The 25,433-nt window shown below is 35.7% G+C and overlaps 3 protein-coding genes and 1 long non-coding RNA gene across 4 annotated transcripts; 2 read left to right on the plus strand and 2 right to left on the minus strand.

Moving 5' to 3' along the window:
• Positions 1-3,065: 3,065 nt before the first annotated feature.
• Positions 3,066-4,607, minus strand: LOC121264881. The gene is made up of 2 exons (XR_005940568.1): positions 3,343-4,607; positions 3,066-3,134 (listed from the first exon to the last, which is right to left on the minus strand). It is a non-coding gene; the product is annotated as an uncharacterized LOC121264881 (long non-coding RNA).
• A 492-nt stretch (positions 4,608-5,099) lies between these two features.
• On the plus strand, positions 5,100-6,082 carry LOC121264880. The gene is made up of 3 exons (XM_041168219.1): positions 5,100-5,345; positions 5,469-5,561; positions 5,726-6,082. Exons 1-3 carry the CDS (start codon positions 5,268-5,270, stop codon positions 5,978-5,980), a joined length of 426 nt encoding a protein of 141 aa, XP_041024153.1. The 5' UTR covers positions 5,100-5,267; the 3' UTR covers positions 5,981-6,082.
• Positions 6,083-14,792: 8,710 nt separating this feature from the next.
• On the plus strand, positions 14,793-16,250 carry LOC121264878 (probable WRKY transcription factor 65). The gene is made up of 3 exons (XM_041168216.1): positions 14,793-15,173; positions 15,378-15,527; positions 15,624-16,250. Exons 1-3 carry the CDS (start codon positions 15,022-15,024, stop codon positions 16,072-16,074), a joined length of 753 nt encoding a protein of 250 aa, XP_041024150.1. The 5' UTR covers positions 14,793-15,021; the 3' UTR covers positions 16,075-16,250.
• A 1,636-nt stretch (positions 16,251-17,886) lies between these two features.
• LOC121264879 (ras-related protein RABA1c-like) lies at positions 17,887-24,013 on the minus strand. The gene is given in 3 exon segments (XM_041168217.1): positions 17,887-18,625; positions 18,628-18,659; positions 23,527-24,013. Coding segments are annotated over 3 exon segments (654 nt in total). The 5' UTR covers positions 23,748-24,013; the 3' UTR covers positions 17,887-18,224.
• Between the last annotated feature and the right edge of the window lie 1,420 nt (positions 24,014-25,433).

Genomic DNA, 25,433 nt, shown 5'->3' on the forward strand with positions numbered 1-25,433 from the left:
GAGAATTACTACCTGTTACTTACAAACCTGTCTCTCAAAGCACTTAAAACTCCAAGGACTTCATGATTAGCACACAAACTCATATTTTCCAAATAACCATAATACAAACTCCCAGTCATCATTACAAAAAGCATAAACCAAAGAGGGTCCACAATCTCCCAATAACCTCAACAAAATTAAACAATACATCTTTAGGTCTCAATAGGTTCAAACAATATAAAGTACTTCAAATACTCAAGTTAAATCTATCTACTAACAATGGTACTCTTAGGTACCCAACCTTCCATCCATATCTAGCCAGCTTCAATTCTATTCCTGACTCACAGCTGGGTAATTAATATCATCTGAAAATATATGAAGATAAGGGGGTGAGTTATCCACAATTCAGTAAGCAGAGGACATATGCTAGTATGTAAACATGAGCCAATTTTAGTAAGTTTAGTATGCAGAAATAAATCATTTCATTTTCATATACACATCTCAAAACATATTATCAGGAAAAATCAGAGCGACTTTTATAATCTTTTCATATTCATAAACAAAATTCATATTCAAAAAAAAAAAAAAACTGCTTTGGCATAACGTAACTGCACATCTTCATCTTATTATATCATAATGTCATATACCATATTTAATCCCTACGGTAGGGTTGTGCTATCCCCGGTGGCCAAACTAGACAGTATCATGTTGTGAAACTTCCATTTTTTCAATCTTGGAGTCCCGAGTGTGCACACAGAAAAGAACACGTAAAAGACCACTTTGTTTCCAAAGTGAGTGCACTCATATCATATCATATCATGTTGGTACCAACCATATCACGTGAACCCGTATCATCATATCAGAACCATATTCAGAATCAGATTTAGAACAGATAAGTATGCTAAAATTTTATCATATCCATATCATATCAAAACACGCGCGAAACATATTCATATCATTTCCATTTGATCAAAAACAGATCCAAATCATTTCATACCACATGTATAAAAATCTCAATGGTATCATATTCGCTCTTTTGCATATTTCAGAAGCATGTCAAGTATTGCTCATATCTACACCTTTTATGTCAAAACATTTATTTTCTCTTTCATCCGTATCTTATGATTGAATGCAAAACATACATTGATTTTTTTTTCACTTTTTTGTTTTAAAACAACATGCACATTTTTACAAGCCAACCTCAATTCATTTCTTTTTATACAAATCTAACATAGGAACCCCGCTTACCTGGACATCTTTAGCTTTTCAAAAATTTCTTCAATAACGCCCAATAAAATTAATCGTCACCTATAAAATAATCACATAAATTTCCATAAATTTCCAATTTATCTCTCATTTCGATATTCAGGCCTAAACATCTAAAATAACATATTTTAACTTCCTCAAAACCCAAAATTTTCATTCTTCTTAGAATCCCAACATCATTGTTTAAATAATAATAAAACAAAAAAAAAATTCTTTTTAGTATTACTTATCAGTATCTACTTAGTAACCATTCTAATAAAATATTAGTCCTTTAAAATACCCACTTAACAAAGTAAATCCACACGTCTACGTCCAAATAAAAACATACTCTATAACTCACGTAATATCTTCATGATTTCAACCCCAAGTACATGATATAACCTCATTAAACTATTCACCCGAAACAATAAATCTGGAAGGAGATACTATAAGGGGTAAACAGGTAATATTACTTCCCACTATATGGTTAACATAAATGCACATATATATATATATATATAGACCATAAAATGAACTAAATAAAAAAATACAGAGAACAAAAACGCAACAACAGTGCAGCGGCAGCACTTACGGGGAGATGGGGACACGACGACGTGGAGTTGGCGGTTGACTACGGTGGCGCGACTGGAGTGCAATGGAGGGGGTACGGCAGCAAGTCCACCTACGCTGGGCGGCGAGAGCGAGAGAGACATACGGTGAGACAACGAGGGAGAAACTGAGAGAGAAGAGAAACCAATAGAAATGGCGTGCTCTTACCGAGGAACTCGAGGCGGCATGCGACGGACTAGGGTGATGGGATGCCCTCCCCGGCAGTTTCTCTGGGGACAAAACGCGGTGGAGCTCACGATGGAAGGCGGTTGCAGCGGCTTGAAGGTGGCTGAAATGCCCTGTTTTTGGGTAATAAAACAGAGGAAAACGAGGCTTGAAAACAAATGCTTCAAGGGCGCTGGTGGCAGCTTCAAGCAGGGGGTACGATAGGGGTGATGAACTCAGAGTGGCTGAGATGTGAAAGAGAAGGCAGCGGCAATTAATTTAGGGTTGAAGATGTTTAATATATATATAAGATAAAAGTAGTAAAGAGATAAAACCTAGAGGAAAAATGATGAACGGACATGCATGAAAATGGAAAAGAAACTGGACGGGAACCTGTGCAACGAATGACGTGAACCCGTGCGAGCGATTCTGGAAATGTGAACCACGTGCATGGATGGCAGTGGCTGGGTCTTACATGCACATCTCACGTATTCACACCCAAACGTGAACCTAGCCAAAAGGTTACATGAAGATCAACGTCCTATCGTACGTTGGAGAAGCCTTAAACGTAGCCCTACTAGATCACGTACGATCACCAAAGCATCTATTATATATTCTGGATACAAACAACATTATTATCAGCGAGGGGCCGGGAGTACTCTTTTACTGATAATCTATGTAATTCAGATTAATCAAGATTAATTATCTAGGCAATCATCATCGAGATATTATGCCTGTTGATCAAGTACATCACATGCAACGCAATTCCGGCCATTGATCTCATCCTCCCTGATCATTCAGTGATTTGATTATTGAAGGACTAGACAGAGACGTCGACACGCACAAGTCGACAAAGAAATAGATCGAATGGAGGAGTAGACAGAGATCAAGTACCCCTGATGGCTCTCAAATGAGAGGCTGGCTTTTTACACGAAATAAGGCTACCAAGTCGTGCAAGAAGCTGGCATGCATGCAGCCATTAAAATCCAAATCGTCCTTATAAGGCTTTTTTCATGTTATTGCCTGCCTTTGGACAGAAAGAAATTGAGAAGTTGACAAGTCTTGTATTTAATAACACCCAGGACAGTCCTACATGCTTGGCATTTTGTTGCTTACGGGAATGAACCGAGCACTCACTGTATCATCATGTATAAGATATTCGTTTAAAAAAATTGCAGATCATAATCATCTACTTTCCTTTGTGTTTTTTTTTTTTTCCTCTTTATCTGAATTTGGCTTCCAACAGGAATATCTACAGAAAAATCCAAACGAGGAGGGAGAGCAGAGAATGCCAGAAAGCAAGAAAATGAGCTAAAAGAAATAACGTGAAGGATGAATCCGCACCGAACTTGGTTGGAAAAGGCAGCTTATCTGCTCTGATCTTCTATTGGTCTGTCCTCCATGACAACAAATCAAGAATCCCTAGTCTTTCCTTGGATTCGGACTCGTGTATCGATAGTAGATCATGTACTTCAAGGAAATTCATTCTGTCACTGATCCCGACCGCTTTATGCAAAGTTATATCGAGTTACGCAGCATTCTTTACTGTCTCAATGACTTCAGGCATAATTGATAGAGAACTGACTTTTACTGTCCTAATAGGTACTGAAAAGAACATGATATGGACAGCAAGATAACATCGAATACTGTGTATTTACAAAGAAGCGCAAATTGGAGTAGAATCCCGAAATCCCAGTAGTACTGTTCAAAATGATAAGTTTCAATACGGAAGTAAATCATGGTTAATTAGGGTAGAAGAAGCCATGGTCCGTAGGTCCAATAATCTTGAAAATTAAGTTTTATGGTATCTGCATATGTCCGAATCTAAACAGATATATTAAGAAGCATGGGAACAATGAAAAGGTGACAAAGCAGCTCAGAAAATGAAAATAACAAAACAAAACCGATCGAGCCTTTTTTTTGGTTGCAAAAAGCGATACTTATCGTAGATCCATTGATGCATGTGGAGCACTATTCGATCTGGACGTGGAACTTACTCAATAATACTGTCAGTACGTTCCTAATCAAATCGTTTAAAGTTCAACCGTACCTTACGTTGTGTGGAAAAAGGAACAGAGATCGATCGTATCAATGAAAGAAGCAAATTAAGGAATTATAAAGCACTAAAATAATATAGATGCATGTAAACCTGCCTCAGTACTGTGATGAAGAGATCAGGCAAGAGGCCGTGCAAGACTAACGTGAAAACTGCAATAATTAAACAGCTAGCCTTGTGATCATAACAGTACTATGGAACCGTGAGCTAGCATGCATACATATGGAAGCGTACGAAATCAAGGGCATTCTGAACGGAATTTTTTGCTGAATCTAGAAGTAGAAAAGAACGGTAAAGAATAAAACAGAATTTGCAGCAATGTCGGAGCATGTGACCTGCGGGCCACAAGCAAGCAGCAGCAGCAGCAGCCAGCAGAGGGTGGCATGCATGCATGGGAGACAAAGCGAAACCAATCGAGAGGCCCGTGAACGGTGAAAGAGTACAGGTAATTAATGCCTTAATTCACTGCCTCACTCGCTGTTGTCTGACTCACCAGCTCCCACAACCCCTCCCATGCATTTTTTAACAGGCTTGTGAATATGACAACTATATCATCCGCTTTCCATTTCAACTGATCATGAGCTAGCCGTTCGTCTTTTGGCATTTCTTGTCTAGCTGTCTCGAATTAATCCCCATCGGTTCATGTTGTAATTTTCTTTTCATTAAAACTAGCCACGCCCAGTACGGTAAATCAGGATCTACTTTACGTTGCATATTCAAGCTCTTTAGGGAAGCTAGATGAAATATTCGTTTCGAGCAGCAAAAAATGCATGGTTACCATGGGTCATGGAATTGCAATTTGGAATTGAAGTCCTAACTTCCTACACCTTTTTGTTATTATATATTATTATTATGACCACGTTAAGTTTCCTGATATATATGATCAGCACCATTAATGCCGCTAGCTCTCAGTTAATTGACCATGTTAACGTCTTAGAAAATACTTTGATGTTATCATTTTACAAAGAGCAACGGCCTTCTCTTTCCAATTATAATATGTTTTGCACTTTCCAATTTCATACAAGACAAACGGGTAGTAGCTTGGCAATCGGAGATCCCATGCAGGATAAAATCAGCCAAATACTCATCCCTCCTTTCCCATTCTATAAAAGCCAGGCCAAAATGATCTAACTTTGCTCAAAACATTTAAAACACACACACACCCACACACAAAGAGGGAGAGCGAGAGAGAGGGAAAGAGATAGAGAGAGAGATGGCTTCCATGCTGCAAAAGAGGATGACATTGCGAAGAAAGATTCACATCCTGCGAGCCCATAGCAGCTCCAAATCTGTAATGCGCAATCAGAGACTACGTTCTTTCCTTTGCCTTACCTATAAGCAAATGTCTTTTAAAGTTGTTCATTTCTCACAAACTTTTCGAGCTCATACTGACTACTTTCTATCACCACTGAAGCTAAAACTCAAATTGGAGGCAATCAAAAGAGAGTACTCGGCTATGATAAGACAATATCTAAAGCTGATGAAGCGTATGCAAGTGCCCAATAAGGTGTGCCGCCCACACCCCCCCCCCCCCCCCCCCCCCCCCCCCCCCCCCCCCCCGGTTCTCTCTCTCTCCCTCTCTCTGTGACACGCGCGCCCGCGCGCGCACAGACATATTTTTGCATAATATGATTATTGTATCTTACCAATGTGCATGCATGGAATTAACAGGACGTGGAAGTGCACAAGGTGGGGCAGGGATTTCTAGTAAGGGTAAACTGTGAGAAAGGAACAGATAAACTGGTTACAATCCTAGAGGCGTTTGATGAGATGGGTCTTAATGTTCAGCAAGCTAAAGTTTCGTGCAGCAACTGTTTTGCGTTGGAAGCCATTGCTGTAGCTGAAGACCAAGCTCTGGATGTAAAGGAAGTAATCAAAGCTCTTCTTAGGACAACTGAAAAAAAAGGGGGAGGGCCAACACATTAATGAATAAGCTTGGGAAATATTTGTAGCTACTATTTACTCGAAGTGATGTGTTTGTTCATCGAGTTACTATCTATATCAAATGAAGGGGAAAACTTTTTTCTCTACAAATCACTACTACTTTTTTTCCTATAATTTTGTAATATAGACCACAAAAATTTCAAATTTGACTGTCGAAATTGGCTCACATAGTCAAATTTTCATTCATCTTAATTAATAATTAGATTTAATTGATGGTGCAACTTAAAAAATATAGATGGTAAAGAGTGAAAATTAAAAGTTTTTTAATTTAGACCCATAAAGTAAAAAATAATGATAATTTATGGGCGAAATTCTTTATTACTCCAAAAATAGAATTACAATATTATTTGTGCACATGACGCCATAGATTAAGAGAGATGATAGAATAAACAGAAAACTGAAAAAAATAAATAAAGAAAAGAAAAGGAACTTGTACGTACGTGTATATATTATTTAAAATACATTAAAGTACTTGCTTTAACAAAATTAAGCAAAACCAATAAATCACCTAAAGCAAGAAAAAATTTCGCAACTTCGATCTCCTAATCATCATAGATAAAAGTCAGGTGTTAAATAATAAATAACATCGTCCACCATAATGCTCTAAAAATTCCAAACTATATATGTGATCAGTTATTTACGATGGAAATAACCATATTCTACTAACATAGAGAATTAATCACATAGTTGATCAGCTCCATGTACGCCTAGCCTACATCTACATGTGCAAGCGTCAAATATTTCACAATGTCAAGCAAAAGTAGGTATTAAATGTAGTTTGTGCTGACTAGATGTCTTCATATTTAGTTGACTTGTAACTATATAGTTTATTTTTTAGTTGAGTTATAAATGTTCCCATATATAGCTTTTTGTACCGCTACAATAATATAAAAAGATAGATTGCAACTTTACCTTTTCTCTCTAATATGGTATCAGAGATTCTTGAAGCTCTTGCGATTACTCTCTCTTCGATGGCTTCTCTCTCTGCTTCTATTGACGACACGTGTGGTGCCCTCGACTTCTACATGTTATTTTTGTAGAGTTCGTGACAACGAGATGATGACCACACGGATCATGCATCTCAACTACTAGTGCTCAAAGTGTGTACAATATGCAATAAGCATACAAAATAATATTCGTAGCGGAGAAATAAAAAGGTCTTTCTTTATTAAGTACCAGAATTGTTCAAAAACAATAAAAAATTATTACAAGATTTATACAGTTATCTGACAGATAAATTAAAAACAAGAAATAACATAAGGAAAACAAATCTCAAAATGCTGAACAACATATCAGCAACTCAAGCCTCTGGCGTAGTCGGCCCTTCAAGTTCATAGTCGGGCTCTGTGTCAAATTCTACGGTACCATAAGACGGAACCGTAGGGTAAAACACCACAATGAGATTATGACATCTCAGCAAGTAATTAACCAAAACAACAACCAGTAGATTTACAACACGTTAATACAATCACACATCCCGATACGGATAAAATGAAGGAACAAACCCACATTTCCTTTTCCCAAAATTATACTTTTAATCACTCACGCCAAAATCTCATTTGGCCCAATCATAAGCATTATTTTATTATGCATGCACCACGGTCTCCCTTATGGACCGTCCGCACACCCTAGCTTTCATCGTCACACCACGAGTAACGTCCGTGCATGAGATTTCGTAATGAGTGATGCCTAGTTCTGCGCCCAGTGCGTACATAGCCAAACATCATCTAACATCTCGAGCCAAAAGGTCACGGAATTGGTACGAGAGCGTTACCATCTCGTCCGTTCCCATCGTCGCCCTACGACAACTCAGGGGACGTCACGTCAGTCTGTTACTCTCCCAAGTGACCAGAGGAGCTCCAACGAGATAATGCCCCATCTCGGCTTGGGGTCGTGATACACACGCACCCACATAATCAGTCTCAATTCCAAACAAACAATGTGACTTCACAGCACAATGTATTAAAGACGAAAAATATGCATTTCAACAGTTATTGGATAACATATTAAATTGCTCATTTATAAATTCATAATAATTACAAAAATACAGTTCACAACCAATTACACACGTAATCTCGTCCTCCAATTAGCCCCAAGGCCCAATTCCAACAACTACATTTAAAATCCTAATACTTCAACTGCCCAAAGCCCAATTCCAACAACAACTCCGTTTAATACCCAACAAACCAACATTTACAATAAAAGCCAATAACGCAATTTTAGAACTCATGAATTTGCGTTGAAAAATTACATATAAGAAGATGAAAATTTTCTGGAAGATCGCACGAAAGGAAGTGTTGCCCAAAGGTGGCGGCACAAGGCAGAGCAGTGCCTAAAAGGGCTTTCAACTCACGGGTTGGGTCAACAACAAATTGGGTTGCATATGTTGATACGCGTCGATCTCTTAGTGGCTATTGTGTTTTCCTTGGTGAATCTTTAGTTTCTTGGAACTGTAAAAAACAACAAATCGTTTCTCGATCTTTAGCAGAAGCGGAATTTCAATCCATGGCTTCTAAACTATGAAATAGTTTGGCTACTTGCTTTACTTTCAAATTTTCAGATTTATCACATTCAAAGTGCTTAGTTGTTTTGTGATAATGAGGGTGCTCTAGATATTGCTGTTAATCTAGTTTTTCACTAGCATACCAAGCATATTGAAATCGATTGTCATTTTACTCGTGACAAAATTCAAGATAACACTATTTAGACTTTTCATGTTTCTTCACAACATCAGCTTGCTGATGTCCTCACTAAAGCCCTTGGTAGTCAGCAATTTCATTATTTGGTTCGCAAGATGGGTGTTCATTCCATTTACACTCCATCTTGAGGGAGAGTATTAAAAGTAGTTTGTACTATTTTTATTTGTGCTGACTAGATGTCTTCATATTTAGTTGGCTTGTAACTGTTTAGTTTATTTTTTAGTTAAGTTGTAAATGTTCCTATATATAGCTTTTTGTACAGCTACAGTAATATAAAAAGATAGATTGCAACTTTACCTTTTCTCTCTAATAATTTCATCGAAAATTTACAATATATATATATCATTGTCATAAAATGTGGGTTGCCCTGCGATGCCTCAAACCCCCATTCGTATTAGAGAAATGCTTAACTAGTTATCGAAGAAAATCTACAAAATATGTACTCGGTAGAAATATTGCCAAATGACCATCTCAATTATTCTCAGACGACAGGTGTACCGCAAGATCTTCTAGTGGGTACGTACCTAATCAATTTCCTGGCCGACCAGTCCATTTTTGTGGAATTGGGCTGACCTTCGGAATGAGAGCTTCCCATTCAGCAAGCACATCAGATTCACCTTGGCCCAACAACTACACAATGAGGCGAACTTTTAATTTGGGCAGTAAAGTCCGTCTGTCATGCCCACTTCCTCGATCAATATAACGTGGGATATATACATATATATATATATATATATATATAATTGAAGTCTTATATTATACATTTCTATTTAATTAATATATGATTTGACATTTTTATCCTTTTATCGTAATGTTTAAATATATATGTGTTTAAATAAAATGACAAATTACGTATTGGTTAGATCTCCGTATGTGGTGTAAGACTTTTTTGTAGTATTTTTCATATATATATATATATATATATATATATATATTGTATACATTCAGTGCTGAGTGATGCCATTGCTCAGTTTATTGCTTTGCTTAATTTTATTGCTTTGCTGAATTTGCATGCATGCCATTTGATTGGTGAGAAAAGATTTATCGAAAGCTCATCAAAATCAAAGCCTCGAAACACTTATGGTGGGATCTCCTTCTCCTTCACTTTGGTCACTTTCACGTTTGGCCACTCTACATTGTTCTATAAAATATAAATTTCACTACCCTTTTCCCCTCCTTTTGCCACAGTTTAAGAGGAAAAATCTTTTCCCCTTTTTCCTGTGTTATGATAAGATAAAATTAATCTTATTTATTATATTTCGAGATTGTCTAATAATTATATTATTTTAATTTCCTCATTTTGTTTTTAATTTTCTGTAGCAACTTTCACATTTGAAATCCCGGAGATTGGATAAGTTTTCTAACGGTCCCCACTCCTAAGGCTGGATCCGTCCTCTATGTTCCGTTGATTATCAAATAATATCGTCAATCCTTATCCATCAGTCATTATTTATTCTCATATTTTATATTTATAATTTTTTCATAAAATATGAAATTTTTTTATAAGATATAGAGATATTTTTTATAGAATGTGGGTGTGACTACTATTCACTCTATAGGATGATAAATAATAATTAATAAGAAGAATCTTTTTAAAATAATAATAATAATAATAATAATAATAATAATAAATAATATTTTCGAATTAGAAGAAAAAGATAACAATATCAATATAACTATCAACCGCTTGACCGGCATCAAAAATGATATTTTTATGTAAGTGTCAAATTTATTTATTTTCTTAAATAAGGACACAAGAGTCAGGATGTACACATTTTAAAATTACAAATATCATTTTTTTTAATAATAAAATATAGGACTGATAATTAAGAGCGAGCTAGCTAGCTCGGTTTGGACCCTAAGAAAGCAGTCTACCACATGATAATCATACAAATAATTAGTTGTTAATTAATCCAACTCTAAACCCAACACAAACCCAATATTATATTTATAGATGCATCCGTTAATTAATTTGTCAAGAATCAATAATTCTTTATACATCCATCAATGCACACAGGCTAGGAACTTCCCACGCAATAATGCAAAGGTACAAGCTAAGCATTGAAAACATCGAAACAGCAATATTATAAATATGTACATTGTGAACATATATAGCTAGGCAGGCACTAAGAACAAAAAAAAATTAGTTACAAGTTAAACAAAAGGAACGGATAATGAAGAAGTGGCCCTACTAATTAAATATTAATCTTATAAGAAGACAAAGAAAAGTCTGCATAAGACATCGTTATCATCTGACCCTTTATTATTAGTTTATCCTGGTGGATCATGTCACCCACTTAATAACGAAATTTTAGATTTTTTCTTTAATTTTTATTTTTTGAACATTAATGTTTGAATTAGATGTTTTCTTTACGAGAAATTCTACTAACATAAAAAGATTATATAAAATTAAATTCATACACAGATATGGTTTTATATGATGCGTTATATTTATTTTATATTAATAAAAGTAATTTTTTAATTTAAAGTATAGTTGTACATTTTTATTTTTAAGAGATCTATTTATGCATAAAGTATTTTTCTTTTAGATAAGAAGTAGAGGGCCATTGAGTCCATGTCAAACTTTTCATATGCATCATCATGTGTTGTCTTCATCCATCGTAAATCATTTAATAAATTCTGGTTTTGCTAACAATTCATTCCCTCTTCAAGTGAATTTAGAGATTTGTCCCTTTTGAAGGCACTTATATCACTCCCAACAACCGGCCGGGTGGATCAAATGAAGGACATTAGAATATTACAGCAGCATATATATTTCATCTCCGTTTTCTTTGATCGAGTTTTGTCCGAACCTTAGTCTAAAGTGAGAGTTAAATAAATACATGATAAGATAAATACTATAATCGCTACAACATATATAAATACCATTTTTAGATGAAAGATTTCGTCAAAATAAATAATTAATTTGATCTGTTGTAGTTAATTATATTTATCGAGGACTTGATTAGTTTTAGTACTCGATAGACTTACGTACAGGAGAGGAACATTAATGAATATTATAATTAAGATTCTTGTATTCATCTTTTTTCCCGTTCTAGGTCTTAATTAGAATTTGAAAGTAACTCTAACATGTATCTTAATCGTAGTCATTAACTACTCAACCTATCTAAATTCTAGAACATTGGGCTAGGCAAAGTTAGACATTAAAATCAAACGCACAGATAGTTCCGGGGAGGAAGAATTGTCAAGCGGTTTAATTTATCATATGCATGCATTTTGATCCTTCATCCTTCTCAAATAATGGGATCTCCGATAAAAGAAATATTTTACTCGCAAAAAAATCTTATAAAAGTAAATCTACAAACTGACGTGCAAGATTTGATATGGTATGTCATAAGATTGTAAAAAATTATATTTATTATAAAGTAGATCTAATATATTATATAAAATCATATCAGATCAATTTATTTTTATGAAATTTCTTTGTAACTGTATCACTTCTCCTTCGACGATAGGGAGTTGTGTCGAAAGATTACTGTTCAACTTCTGACCCCTCTATAACAAGGGCCGGCTGGCCGGAGGACGTGCGAATTACACTTCATTGGTTACCAGTGATTGGAATCAGAAATAATGGTACATACAATTTTGTATGTATATACACTTAAGTATATATAACTCACACCGACAACACGTTGGTCATGTTTGATTTTTGTTAAACTATGAAGTGTATACATACATAGATACATACATACATACTATATTTATATATATATAAGGCACGCAAAAGAAAAGTGAGAAAGAAAAGAAAAGTGAGAGAGATATTGTTGTCCAGGCCTGCGTAGAGAAAAAAAAAGGAACATGTTGGAATTCAGGAGAGAGTCGCAAGAGATAAATATATATGAATATGAAATTAGAGGAAGGCATGAGGAAGTTTCTGTTCCTTGGAAATGTGGTCGTTGAGACTTTTATGAGATAGATTTGACAAAGAGTAAATCAATTTAACCAAACACAATATATATATATATATATATATATAGAGAGAGAGAGAGAGAGAGAGAGAGAGAGAAGTGTATATGCAATTGGGGCATTAAAGAATATGCCGTGGGTTAAGGAAGTCTCAGATGGAGAACATGATCAAATAATCTAACACTAGAGAGGATATATAGAATATATTCAAATTAGAAAAGAAAAAAGAAAATAGAAAAAATAATGCCAAGTCGTGAACAGAAAATTATTATATAGTCACATTGCTTCACGCATTCATCAACACCATATATATTAACATTTTATTTATATGTTTCATGATTTAGGTAGCAAATTGTCCAATTGGTCATTTCCGAGTTGAGAGGGACAGACAGCAATAACAGTACATGACCCAGTCAAGACTCCCACGTATTTCAACATCGTGGGCGTGGGCTAGCTATCTATTTATCTTCCTTCCAACTTATATAAATATTATATATGCAATATTGTCAAATGTGGAACTACACCAAGATTTCTCAAGAATTAATTTCAATGTTCGACCGTCAGAATTCTATAAATATATATATATATATATATACTTTGATTAATTAGTGATAACCCTCTAGATGATAGAAGTTTGTTTCCTTTAATTAGTGATAATCCTATGTACGTAGTATAGCTCATGTGGGTTCCTTTAATTTTCTGCCTAGCTAGCTTTTGGTGGTATTTTTTGTCACTCTAATATATAAATATGGGATCGATCGAAGGAAAAGGTATATACCTACTGAAAACTTTGTCTGAATTAATGTGAACACAAATTTGATGTGTTAGGTTCATCATGCATGCATATATGTTGTTGGAAAGAGTAATTAGATTAAAAGATGATGATGTTGAGATTTCAAAAAAAAAATTGCTACACCCAATGATTTTCATGTATTATATTAAAAAAATAAACGGATGAGATCAGCTTTTTATTCACCACAATCAATTATCTCAACCGTTTATTTTATTTATTTATATAACAAGACATATTCAGTGAAATTTTTTTTTATTAAATATTGACCCGTTCAAAAAATATATATATATGAAAATTTAATGGTATCTCTTCGAGATTGTTTAATATGTGTGATATTGCTCAATATGAGGGGGAAAAAATTAACGTAGATGATAACTAAGAGAAGATTCATTTGACTTTTCTAAATAATAAAGAAATGCAAATTTAAATGTAGGGTAAGTTGCATGGGAGGAACGGTGCCATTGGATGAAGGAAATGATAAAGACGAAGTTGATGACATCATCAGCTACAAATAATTAAGTAGGTTGATTACATTGCACTGTGCCTTAATCGAAAAGGCCATGTGAACCCGATCAAAGTGTCTCACCCTTTTATTGAAGTGAGAGATTTTTTTATTATATATTAGTATTTATTTATTAAATTTATTTTTGTAAGCCAGAGAGTTTAGTTAATTAGTTTGGATTAATCTGCGATCAGATTATTTGGACGCTTGCGATTATGCCTGAAAACTTGAATGGGAGGAAGCGCCTTTTTTACATTCTAATTAAGTGTCTATCGTGTAAGTCTTTAGTCTCGCACTTCAAATAAAATGAGATGAGATCTTTTATATGATAATTTAAAAAAATTATAATGATTATATAAAATGAGATGATATAATTTGATTTTGTATAATCAAATCAGCCTAATTTATATAATAATCTGGATATAGTTTAATGAGTTAGTTCTCACCAATGAATCGTTCTCAACCTCGGTCCGTTGATCATTTGATGGTATTAAGAATTAAAAAGAAAAAAAAGGCCAACAAAATATCGAAGAAGTTCAAATTAAACCAACCTATATGATTGGAATTCAACTAAAATCGAAGCTAATTCAGGTTTCATTAAACCGAAAATGAAATTAAACATCACCAAATTTGTGACATATTAATAGCTTTGTTAATTCTTATTTTCATAAATATTTTTTTAATGTAGATTTTGTTGTAATATTCTAGGCTTGATAGAATGAATCAAAACTTCATGTAATTTGATTTCCTAAAGACTAATAAAACTTGAGATTTATCCAAAAAATCATTAAAGTTGCTTTCAAATCGCGATGCGAATATGTATAGTTTAATTAGAAGATTATTTATCCAATACATTTGTTTGCACGTCCTGAAATAAACTAATAACCAGCCAACATGCCGGCCCATTTTTAAAGGACCCCATTTTGTTCATGACCTTCTCCAATTTCTTCCTCTTCCCCCATCTATCTATCTATCTATCTCTCTCTCTCTCTCTCCCCGTCAGTCACTTTGTATATTTCCTAAAACTATCATCAGCAGTACTAGTACCAAACGGTAAAATACAGAGAGCTCTATATCCAGCATATATCGTGAATACTTAGGCATGGACGGCAGGTTCATCACCAGCTCTTTTATCAGTAGCTCTGGACAAGAAGAGAACATTGACAGCATCCCAGAAAATGGGGCCGAATCCCCTCCTTCCACCATCTTTGACGACATGAAGATCACCTCCTCCGTTTCGTCCCCGAGAAAAAGGTCAGTGTTTTTCTACTATCTCATATGCCCTATCATCCTCGTGATTCACGCCTCACCCTTCACATGCACAAGATGAAACGTAGACACTTTCACTAGTTCTCACTCTGCGTAATTCGCAACCAACTCCTAAAGTTTCTTATTTCTTGGAGGAAAAGTTGTTATCTTTGAGCCTAACAGCTGAAAACGTGATGGTATTTGTTGCAGTCGGCGTGCAATACAGAAAAGAGTGGTGTCAGTACCGATCAAGGACGTAGAAGGGTCCCGGCTCAAGGGAGAGAGCAATACTCCACCGTCCGATTCTTGGGCTTGGAGGAAGTATGGTCAGAAACCCATCAAAGGATCTCCCTATCCCAGGTAACTGAACTATATCTATCGAACTTCCTTCTGCGTATATACGTATGGCTGTAGAAGTAGAGATTGATCGAAGGTTGTATGTTCGATTTATCGCAGGGGTTACTACAGGTGCAGCAGCTCGAAGGGATGTCCGGCGAGAAAACAGGTAGAGAGGAGCCGCGTGGACCCCACGATGCTAGTGGTCACCTACTCGTGCGAGCACAACCATCCATGGCCGGCTTCTAGAAACCACCACTCGATGAACAAACCCATAAAGCCCGAAACCGTCGCAAGCGCCAAGCCCGAGCCGGAGGAGAAGTTCGCGGATCTAGGGGACGAGTCGTCGTTGATGGCGAGCGACGAGTTCAGTTGGTTCGGCGACATGGAGACGACATCGTCGACAGTGCTCGAGAGCCCCATTTTTGCGGAGAGGATTTCAGGCGACGCCGACGTGGCGATGTTTTTCCCAATGAGGGAGGAGGACGAGTTGCTCTACGCCGATCTAGGGGAGCTGCCGGAGTGCTCCGTCGTCTTCCGCGGCGTGGGACCACGAGTCGAGATCTGCTGACACGCGTGTAACACCCCCCCAGTTTGTCAAATTGTGCGCGTTTCGTGCGCCATAAGACACCAATTCTTTTCTCTTTGTTACATTGTTTTTCTTTTTTTGTAATTTTTTTCATTAGAAAAAGAATTTGCCTTTGTTTTCAGCTTCGTAAATGAATGAATAATAATAATAATAATAATGTCTTTGTTTTTTTTTCTGCCCTTTATCTGAGCATGGTTTGTATAGTCTCGGATATATTTGATCGGGACCCACTAATCATGGTCGGTCATGTCGAAAAGTATCGGGATATTTCGAGCATTCACAATTGGTCTGCTAAAATAGTTTCCAATCGAAAATTTTAGAGAAATTTCTTTTGGGCGAATCAAAACTCTTTTTAACTTTCTTCGATTTTTTCATGTAATTTTCTGATTGCCGGCAAAAGCAAAAAAAAAAAAAACAAAAAACAAAAACAAAAGGAATAATTTCTTAAACTCATGCCCCTTTTGTTATGGTGTTGAATCAAAGATAATGATGCCAGTGATTCTTAAATGCCCACTTTGGTTGGCTTGAAAGAAGAGAAGCAGCTTAGCTTTCTAATAGTTGTAATTGAATTCTCTGGCCGCCCTAACCTTAAAGTCAAACTTGAACCAACAAATTTCTTGACTTTTAGGTGCTATATATAGCTGGCAAATTCTTTGCCTTGAGTTGCACCCATATATATATATATATATATATATTTGGTGGTTACTTCAAAACAATTTAAATAAAAATTTATAGCCGCCCATGGTTTAGATAGCTTATTTTCAAGCAGCCAAGACAGAGACATAGATCTAAATTATACAAGGGGAGTGGTTGAAGAGGATAAGGGCTCAATCACCTCTGTGGTGGAGTTGTATTATAGTATGGTACCTTTAAAATTATGCATTGCGCATCTTTGTTTTGTTTCATAGTGACAAAAGGTAAGACAAATCTGGATTTAGATTAATTCATTAACACCCTCATTAATCTTATATGTTTTGGTTTGAATTTACCTATATATATATAAATGGCTTTTATTTTACTAGCATGCTCATATTTTAAGCAAAGTGTCACATGGTGAGTCAAGGTAATGCCACCCTATATTTGCTTGCTCTTATTGTGAAATATTCTTCCTAATTTAATTTGCCATAAACTTTCGACAAATGCCAGCTTAACCATGAGGGGTTGCCCTCAATCCAAGTAATCTGCAAAGAGACAGAGGAGTTAGCTGCAGATTACACGGTTAAGAGATTGACAAAATCCTTGGATGTTGAATTCATAACTTAATCGAACAGTAAGATTCCATTTGAATGTTGAGCTGAGTTAAAATGAGTTGAATTCTTTATAAATAATAATGAATCGAGATGGTGAAGTGAGTTTTGCTAGGCCCATCTAAAATGAGTTTAGATTTTTTAAATGTTAAGATGAGTTTAGATGTATTTATTAGAAGTTAAAAAAGATTGCGAGTTCTGCATGTAAAGAGGTGTTGAGTTGAAAAAAGTTGTAGATTTTACATGTAGAGAAGTTTTAAATTGATATGACTTTAATGATTTGAGAGTTGGTATTTAGATATCCAAACTCTAACTTAAAATTAGATAGTTCGGTCTAAGTTCCAAACGGACCTAAGATCAACGAGTAACAGCCTAAAAATCTGCTAAGAGATGTTAAATTTTAATTTTACATTTTGCCTTGCATCTTCCGAGTTTGATTATTCGAATGACTGCAGGAAAAACAAAGCTCAGGGCACATAATGGTTCTACAAAATTTGATAAAATTGTTAGCTCGACTCTCACTCGGGAGAGCCCACACACAGAGAGATGAAAATACAGAAACTTTGATTATGGGTCTGAATTCTGAGCAAGAATCTCTCAACAAACAAATATTTGGTGCGAATTTGAGCCCATCCGGTTCAGCACCTAATTGAAAGCAATAGGTGAAAATACCCAGATCCTGCACAAGTTCTTACCTAAAAATTTCAGTCCACACCAAAAAATTTTGGAAGTAAAGTGGAAACATATATAGCCTATCTCCTACAGTAGGCGTCTCTGAAAAACAATCTAATTGTACATTGAAAAACAATCTCCACATATGCTGCACAACAATGATAGAAACAGATGCTGCACAACAAACAATCCACATCAGCGTAAACCAAAACTCTAGGTGGAACAGCATCCACCTTTCTTCACAGCAGAAACATCTTTATTGACATCAATTTTCTCTCCTTTGGAGGGAACAGCTGACTTTGCAGCATCATCTATGGCCTCCATGGCCTTCTTGCTTACGATATGGTAGATCTGAGTAAGAACTTCAGCAAATGCATTGTCCACATTAGTCGCTTCCAGAGCAGAAGTTTCCATGAAGAAGAGGGACTCCCTCTCGGCAAAAGATTTCCCATCCTCAGTTGAGACCGCCACAAGGTGACGAAGATCTGATTTGTTACCAATGAGCATGACCACAATGTTTGGATCAGTGTGATCTCTCAACTCCCTTAACCACCTCTCAACATTTTCAAATGTGGAATGCCTAGTGACATCATACACGAGTAGCGCACCAACTGCCCTCTATAGTAAGCACTAGTTATGGCTCGGTACCTAAAACTCCATAAACACGAGTTCAGACAATTGAAAGGATTTGGATAGACAAAAGGTATAGGCATAAAAAACTAAAACTGAAAAATAAACTTGATCACAATATAAAGTTTTAATGAGAAAAAAAGAACTATTCAAAGAACAATGTGTAGACTCCAAGAGGTACAGCCTACAGGCATACAAAAGGTATAGGCATAGACTGCAATTGAAAGGATTTGGGTAGACAAAAAGAATAGGAATAAAAAACTCCAAAACTGAAAAATAAACTTGATCACAACAAAATTTTAAAAAGAAAAGAAAACTATTCAAAGAACAACGTGTAGATTCCAATAGAATAGTACTACATCTAATTAAATGGTAAACTAGCTTATCATCTAACATTTCATCATCTCATCAAGTGAAGCTTCCACAATTCCTGATACTTCGAGGATTTTTTTTAAGCAAGATTTGCATCAAATTAAAAGGAAAGATCCAAATGAGTGAGGAGCATCAACCATACTCTGTTACAGCAATTTTTTTTTTATTTATTATTGGCACCGGGTGACCGTGAACAGCGTCCTGACTAATCCCAGGAGTGCATAGGCCCTTAGCAAGGAGTTTTCCGCAAGTGCACCTTGGGTAATTCAAGGGGAAAATTCCTCAATCCGATCGCCCCTAGAGATTGTTTGCACCCAAGGGGATTTGAACCTTAGACCTGGGGGGAGCATACCCCAAGCCCAAGGTCTTTACCACCTAAGCCAACCCCTAGGAGTTCTCTATTACAGCAAATTCAATGCATAAAGATTAAAAAAAGGCAACTGAGCCAATAAATTGGTACTGGCCCGCGTTCCTAGGCCTAGACAAGGAGAAAACCACCATAAAAGGCAGTTTGTGATACATCCCAACTACTTAGGGATTGTGATACTGTGACTTTGGAAAATGGTGCAGTAAAGTCGACTACTTTGGGGAGTCCAGTAGAGCTTTCCACACCTTTATCGCTCAAATCCTCAAATTAGAAAGCAAGAAAGGGCATCTGCTTCTAGATAAAGGAACGACTAGTAAACATGCCGTGGAATGGCCAAAAGTCTGGTTCTCCAAAAGCGGGTTGATAATGGAATTGATGTCACGACAAGGGAGCAGTGTGTGATTATGTGCCAGTGGAACAGGGTTGGGATCACTAGTTGTGGTGGATCTATGGGCAGAGAAGCCATTAACGAGGAGCATGTGTGGCGTGGATGAAAAAAAAAAAACCCATAGATCTAGGCTTCAACAACAAGAGCAATGCATTTGGAGGAGAGGGGGACAAGTAAAATGGTAGAGGAAAAAAAATAGCAAAGAGGAAGAGGGAAGAGAGGAGAAGGGACGAGGGAAACCAAGGTGAAGAAGAGGAAGAGAGACGCCAGAGCTTCCTTCCAGAAAGCACTTTGTGGGAGGGACTTTTTTTTTCAGGAGGAAGAGCTTTGGTTTTGAGAAGGACCCAATAACAATAACTAGAGCTGCAAGGGTTTAAACTCTCTGACACATTACCTAGAGTTGCATCTTGAACTTAGATACAACAATCCATACAGAAATTGATTAGATTTACTTCAGCTTGCTTCAATCCCCATCAGTTCGTTTGATAATTAAGACAAGCTCCCTTCAACATCTCTCTGTCGCTTTTCAAATGCATCAATATGCTGGTGGAAAAATAAATGTATCCCAGCCAGCAATATGTCACAAACAACTTCTTCAAAGATTATATTCCAAGTTTTACAATGTGATTTTTTTACCCACCTTTCAACCAGATGTGCAGCATCTTTAGTAGACCACGATATCTCTTCATATAATTTATTTTGGAATATAATGAAGTGGACCAGGCAGGATCCAAAACACATCATGTTGCCAAGTTCAAACACCAACTAGACATGGTCTTAAAAGCACCACCTTAAGCCTGATTATAAAAAATCGCAGAACTGACCATTCATAGAAGAACTACACATAATAGTATCATATAACCACATATTAATATTAGATTAAACAAATTGAGATCCCAATTAAAACAATCTTCAGTGGCTGGGTTTCAGAACAGCCCCTTTCAGTACACAAATTGGCAATGATCCAAGAACACACATGACTTAAACAAAAACTTCTTTTGGACTAGTATGACTACACAAAGGATACATCCGTAGTGTGTAAAGTGATTTTCCTACTGATACTCTTAGTGAAAAGTACATGTGGTGAACTTGCAATGAAAGACCAGCAGTCACGATGGAGAAGTTAAAGATGGCTGTAGCAGTGGTGGTGGTGTTGATTGTGGTTGCAGTAATTTCAATCAGTGTTTGCTTAGTTAAAATCAATATCATGCTCCTAAAAGATCTCCTTTCAAATCAAGGATGCCATTGAAGAGAAAATGTGAGCCTGATCCAACAGTGGTATTTCTCGACAAACGATAAAAATACCACTTTAACCAGTGACACGACAGTGTCCAGTTGAAACACATAAGAACACCCATATTCCATGGTCTTGAACAACTGTAGTTGATGTAACTTTTCAAGATTGCGATACAAACATATTTAGAAAATGATGCATGCATTTGCACGAATAAGAATGTCTAAGGGGGAGCATTGAATTTAGCTCAAACTGTTTTTTTCCCCATCTGGGACACAATAACGATTTAGAACAATTTAACAGCATCTGGACTTTTGCTAGAGAATTTAACAAAACCTTGCAGACATTACAATCAGGATCCACCACCACTCTATAAATGTCCTGTGAAGCGACTGTTACCATTACCTTCACTTTGTAAACAAAAACAAACGCGTATTACAAGAACGGTGGCACCACCTTTATCCTCCTACAATCCCACTATTTGATGTTCTTACCACTAAGAAACAGGCACAAAAATGCTATCAATATGTCGCACTCTCATTGCATGGGCATTTCCCACTGGTCATTCATTGAAGAAGATACATCACACATAACAGAGAAGTTGCATTGCAGTGCAATACACATCATACAACATGCAAGACGTTAACAATTACACACGAGAGCAACGTAACAATGAAATAACACCAAGTACACAAACAGAGGAAAGAGAAGGGGGTGGGGGGCTAAACTAAGAAGCTACTTTCAAAAGTCCAGGTTCGTGAAAGGTAAAACTTAAACTGCAATTCCACACATAATATTTTATGGAAAGGACGGGAGAAAAGCATAACTTGAAAACGATATTATTAACCTGATCATGTACATTTCTTATACTTGGAGAGGGTATATAGTGGAAACATCAACTTTCCAACAATTGGAGAGGAAAAAGATATGCATTTATTCCCACACCCCAAATAAAATTCAAGGACCACAAAGCAGGGATGCATGCAAAGGTGATAAAAGATAATATAAGGAGTTGGTCCAAACCAGTGGACGTGAGGAAACTGAACTGTTGATATCATCAACTACAAAAATCAGGGACACACATCTGCCTAGGCGTGTGTACCTCTAGAGAGATAGAGAGGAGCAAGCAGACAAAAACGAGGGCAAACTGATCATGAGCAGTGCTTTAAGTGTACAATGTCATTGGTACAAGTTGATTAAAAAAAAAAAAAATACACGAAGATTTTCAAGATAACATAAGCCTAGCCATAGTTTCTTATTTTAAAAGATAGCAAATTAGGACCACTTCCACAAAACAAGCATTCATAGGGTGAGCATCTTTATGATAAACAACTACCAACTACCAAACCCATCAATATAGGAGTAGAAGAAATTGGAGGTAACTTCAGTATAGAAACAATGAGTAAAGTCAAAAGGAAAGTTGAACAAGCCAGACAGGCAAGGAAAAGAACAACAACTAAAACAGAAAAGATTGTGAATCAAGAGAGAAAATATTATAAACATTTAAAAACATTTCTGCACGAATACCTAAATAAATTATAACAGCACCCACAACATTTTTTTTATAAGTATAACAGCCCCCACAATGAAGAGTGCAACACTTTCAAATAGTGACTTATTCCAAAAGTGTTGACTTAGGTGGTAAGAAACTTATTGCCATGTGGTTTGGTGGATGGGAGGTCATGAGCTTGAATCACCATGGAGATAACGTTAAGGAGATTTGCCCCATGCTTATTATCCCTGTCTACCAGGTTCTTACCACTTTTCTTTGGTGGAGTTAGGGTCAGGCTGTTACTCAAATCTGTTTTAGAGAGCGTATGTGGCTCCCCACCATTTTGGACTTGCTGAGAAGCTCCTAAAAAGTACAAGATATTACTATGGTTACGGCCAGATAAAGATGGCAACATCTTCACCTCCTTGAGGGAAAGAAGAGTATTGCCTCTTTGCATAAAGTAATCCGCGTCTAATAGGAAGCAAATAAGCACCAGCCCAGATCACAAGTTCGAATATGTCATTTCATTTGCGACTCATTGTCAGATTTTGTATACAGATTGCAGAAGTTACACACAACTTTATATAACAACGCGCATGATACAAGGATCTCTTATTGCACACGAGTAATCTAAGCTTCATTTATCATGCTGCCCGATTATTTTGCAAGCAAAGTGAATCTCCTCGACTAATCACCATCATTAAATACCAATGAAAGAACAAGTTGGGTATAAGTTACTCAATTCAAACCCTTTGAGATCTTCTAAAAGCAAACCCGTCTCTGTATCCCAATAGAATCACAATATCTCAGCTAGAATCCAATGAAACTAAACCCATTACTCCACAACCCCCACAGAATCATTTTCTGCTTGGCATGAGATTTTTATTTAGAACAACAAGAGCCAAAAGATATCAAGCTAGTTTTTTTTTTTTTTTTTCCCTTCGTTTTTCCTCCAGAAACCCGGAAAAACTCCAAAAGGAAAAAATAACGCCAGATCGTAAAAACCCGAATCAAAGAAAAAGAGACCCTCACCTTTCTTGGCCAGCGGTATCCCAAATCTGGGCCTTGATAACCTTGCCATCCACGTTCAAGCTCCGAGTGGCGAACTCGACGCCGATGGTGGACTTGGACTCGAGGCTGAACTCGTTGCGAGTGAACCTGGAGAGCAAGTTGGACTTGCCCACACCCGAGTCCCCGATCAGCACCACCTTGAAGAGGTAGTCGTAGTCATCTTCAGCTCTGTACCCGGCCATCCCTCCAATCCGACCAACGCTAATTTCACTTGGGAAAAAGCGGAAAAAGATATGTGTTTTAGAGATCCCTCTCTCTCAATCTCTCTCTCTAAAAAAATTGTTCAGTTGCTTTCTGACGTTATCTTTGTTATGTCTTTGTGGGTTGGAAATGCGAGAGACCCGACCGACCGGTGTCCGTCTGTTGGGCTCCGTCTTTGTTTTGAACGTTTGAGTTCCTTCTCTTTCTACGTTTACATTCTGCTTCGGCTCAAGCAATAGATGGATGTAATGGCATTCATCTGCTTCGGTGCATAACTTTCTACTTGAATTAAGTGAATGTTTGGGTTTATAACTTATAACTTAAATAATAAACTTTATAGTTCAAAAATTATTTACTGATAAATATGAATGTAAAGCATTTTTATAATTAGCTACATTAATTTTTTAAAAATATATAGTTATCGAACTTTTCTATATGAAAGCTTCAATCCCAAACAGGCTCTGAGATATCCACCAGAAATATAGATGTAACAACTTCAACGACTTTATGCTTTTTAACAATTAGAAAAAGAAAATAAACAGTTTATTGACATTTAATTTAATGTCAATATATTATAACTATAGACTATATCTCCTCAAATTATAAAAAATATTGAAAATCTTGATTCATAAATTAGACTTTTATTATTTTTTATTTCAAAGATTTTACTGTTTTAATAATATAATAATATTAGTGGCAACTATATCAATTTTTTTTTAAAAAAGATGAGTGTTATAATTACAAAAAAATCTCACAAAAATAAATTCATAAATTGATATAACTTCATAAGATATATTAGATTTATTTTACAATAAAAATAGTTTTACATTCTAATGACTAATGTTAAGTTCAAATGAACAGCCAAACTCTAAGCATATTATTTTCGTTTAATACATTTTGGATGGCTTTTTTTTTTTTTTTTTTTTTTTTTAGTTTATTCATCTGAATTAGGGAAAGCTTATGTCGACGACGGGATAGGACAAAAAAATATAATTTTAATATAACTAAAATCAAAATTAAGTTTTCTTTTAAAAAAATTTAGCCCATAATCAAAACTAATAATTTATTTTGATTACGAGGAATTTCAATCAATTTTTTTTTTTTTTTACAAAAAATGATGGACTTATAACTAGTTCACAACTTAACATAAAATGAATGGTAGTTTATAATATAAGATTTATTTTCAATAGAGTCACATGATTATACTAATTGATTGAAAATAAACTATAAAATAGTTACGGATGTATTTCTAAAATTCTATTTGTGTTTAATATGTTTCACCTAAGTGACGGGTGTGATGCTTTGGTAGGTTTGGATAGACCTACATATGAGATGATATGAGATGTTTTGTTAAAAGTTAAATAAAATTTTGTTATAATAAAATTTTGTAGTATCATTTTTATTTTAAATTTTTTTAAAAAATGAATTATTTATTATATTTTTATATGAAAATTTGAGAAAGTTATAATGATAAAATAAAATGAAATGTTTTGTTACTTCCTCTAAAATGACAACCCAAACACAACATTTTTATTAGAAAAATGTTATTTTTTCCACTCAACTGATCCACTCATTTTGACATCTAATGTATTTTAATTTTTTTTAAATTTTTTTTACTTAATTACATGATTATTTATGTATTGATTTTTTTTATATTTTTTAAAAAT

This window comes from Juglans microcarpa x Juglans regia, chromosome 5D (genome assembly GCF_004785595.1).
Source record: "Juglans microcarpa x Juglans regia isolate MS1-56 chromosome 5D, Jm3101_v1.0, whole genome shotgun sequence".
In the NCBI taxonomy this organism is placed as follows: domain Eukaryota; kingdom Viridiplantae; phylum Streptophyta; class Magnoliopsida; order Fagales; family Juglandaceae; genus Juglans; species Juglans microcarpa x Juglans regia.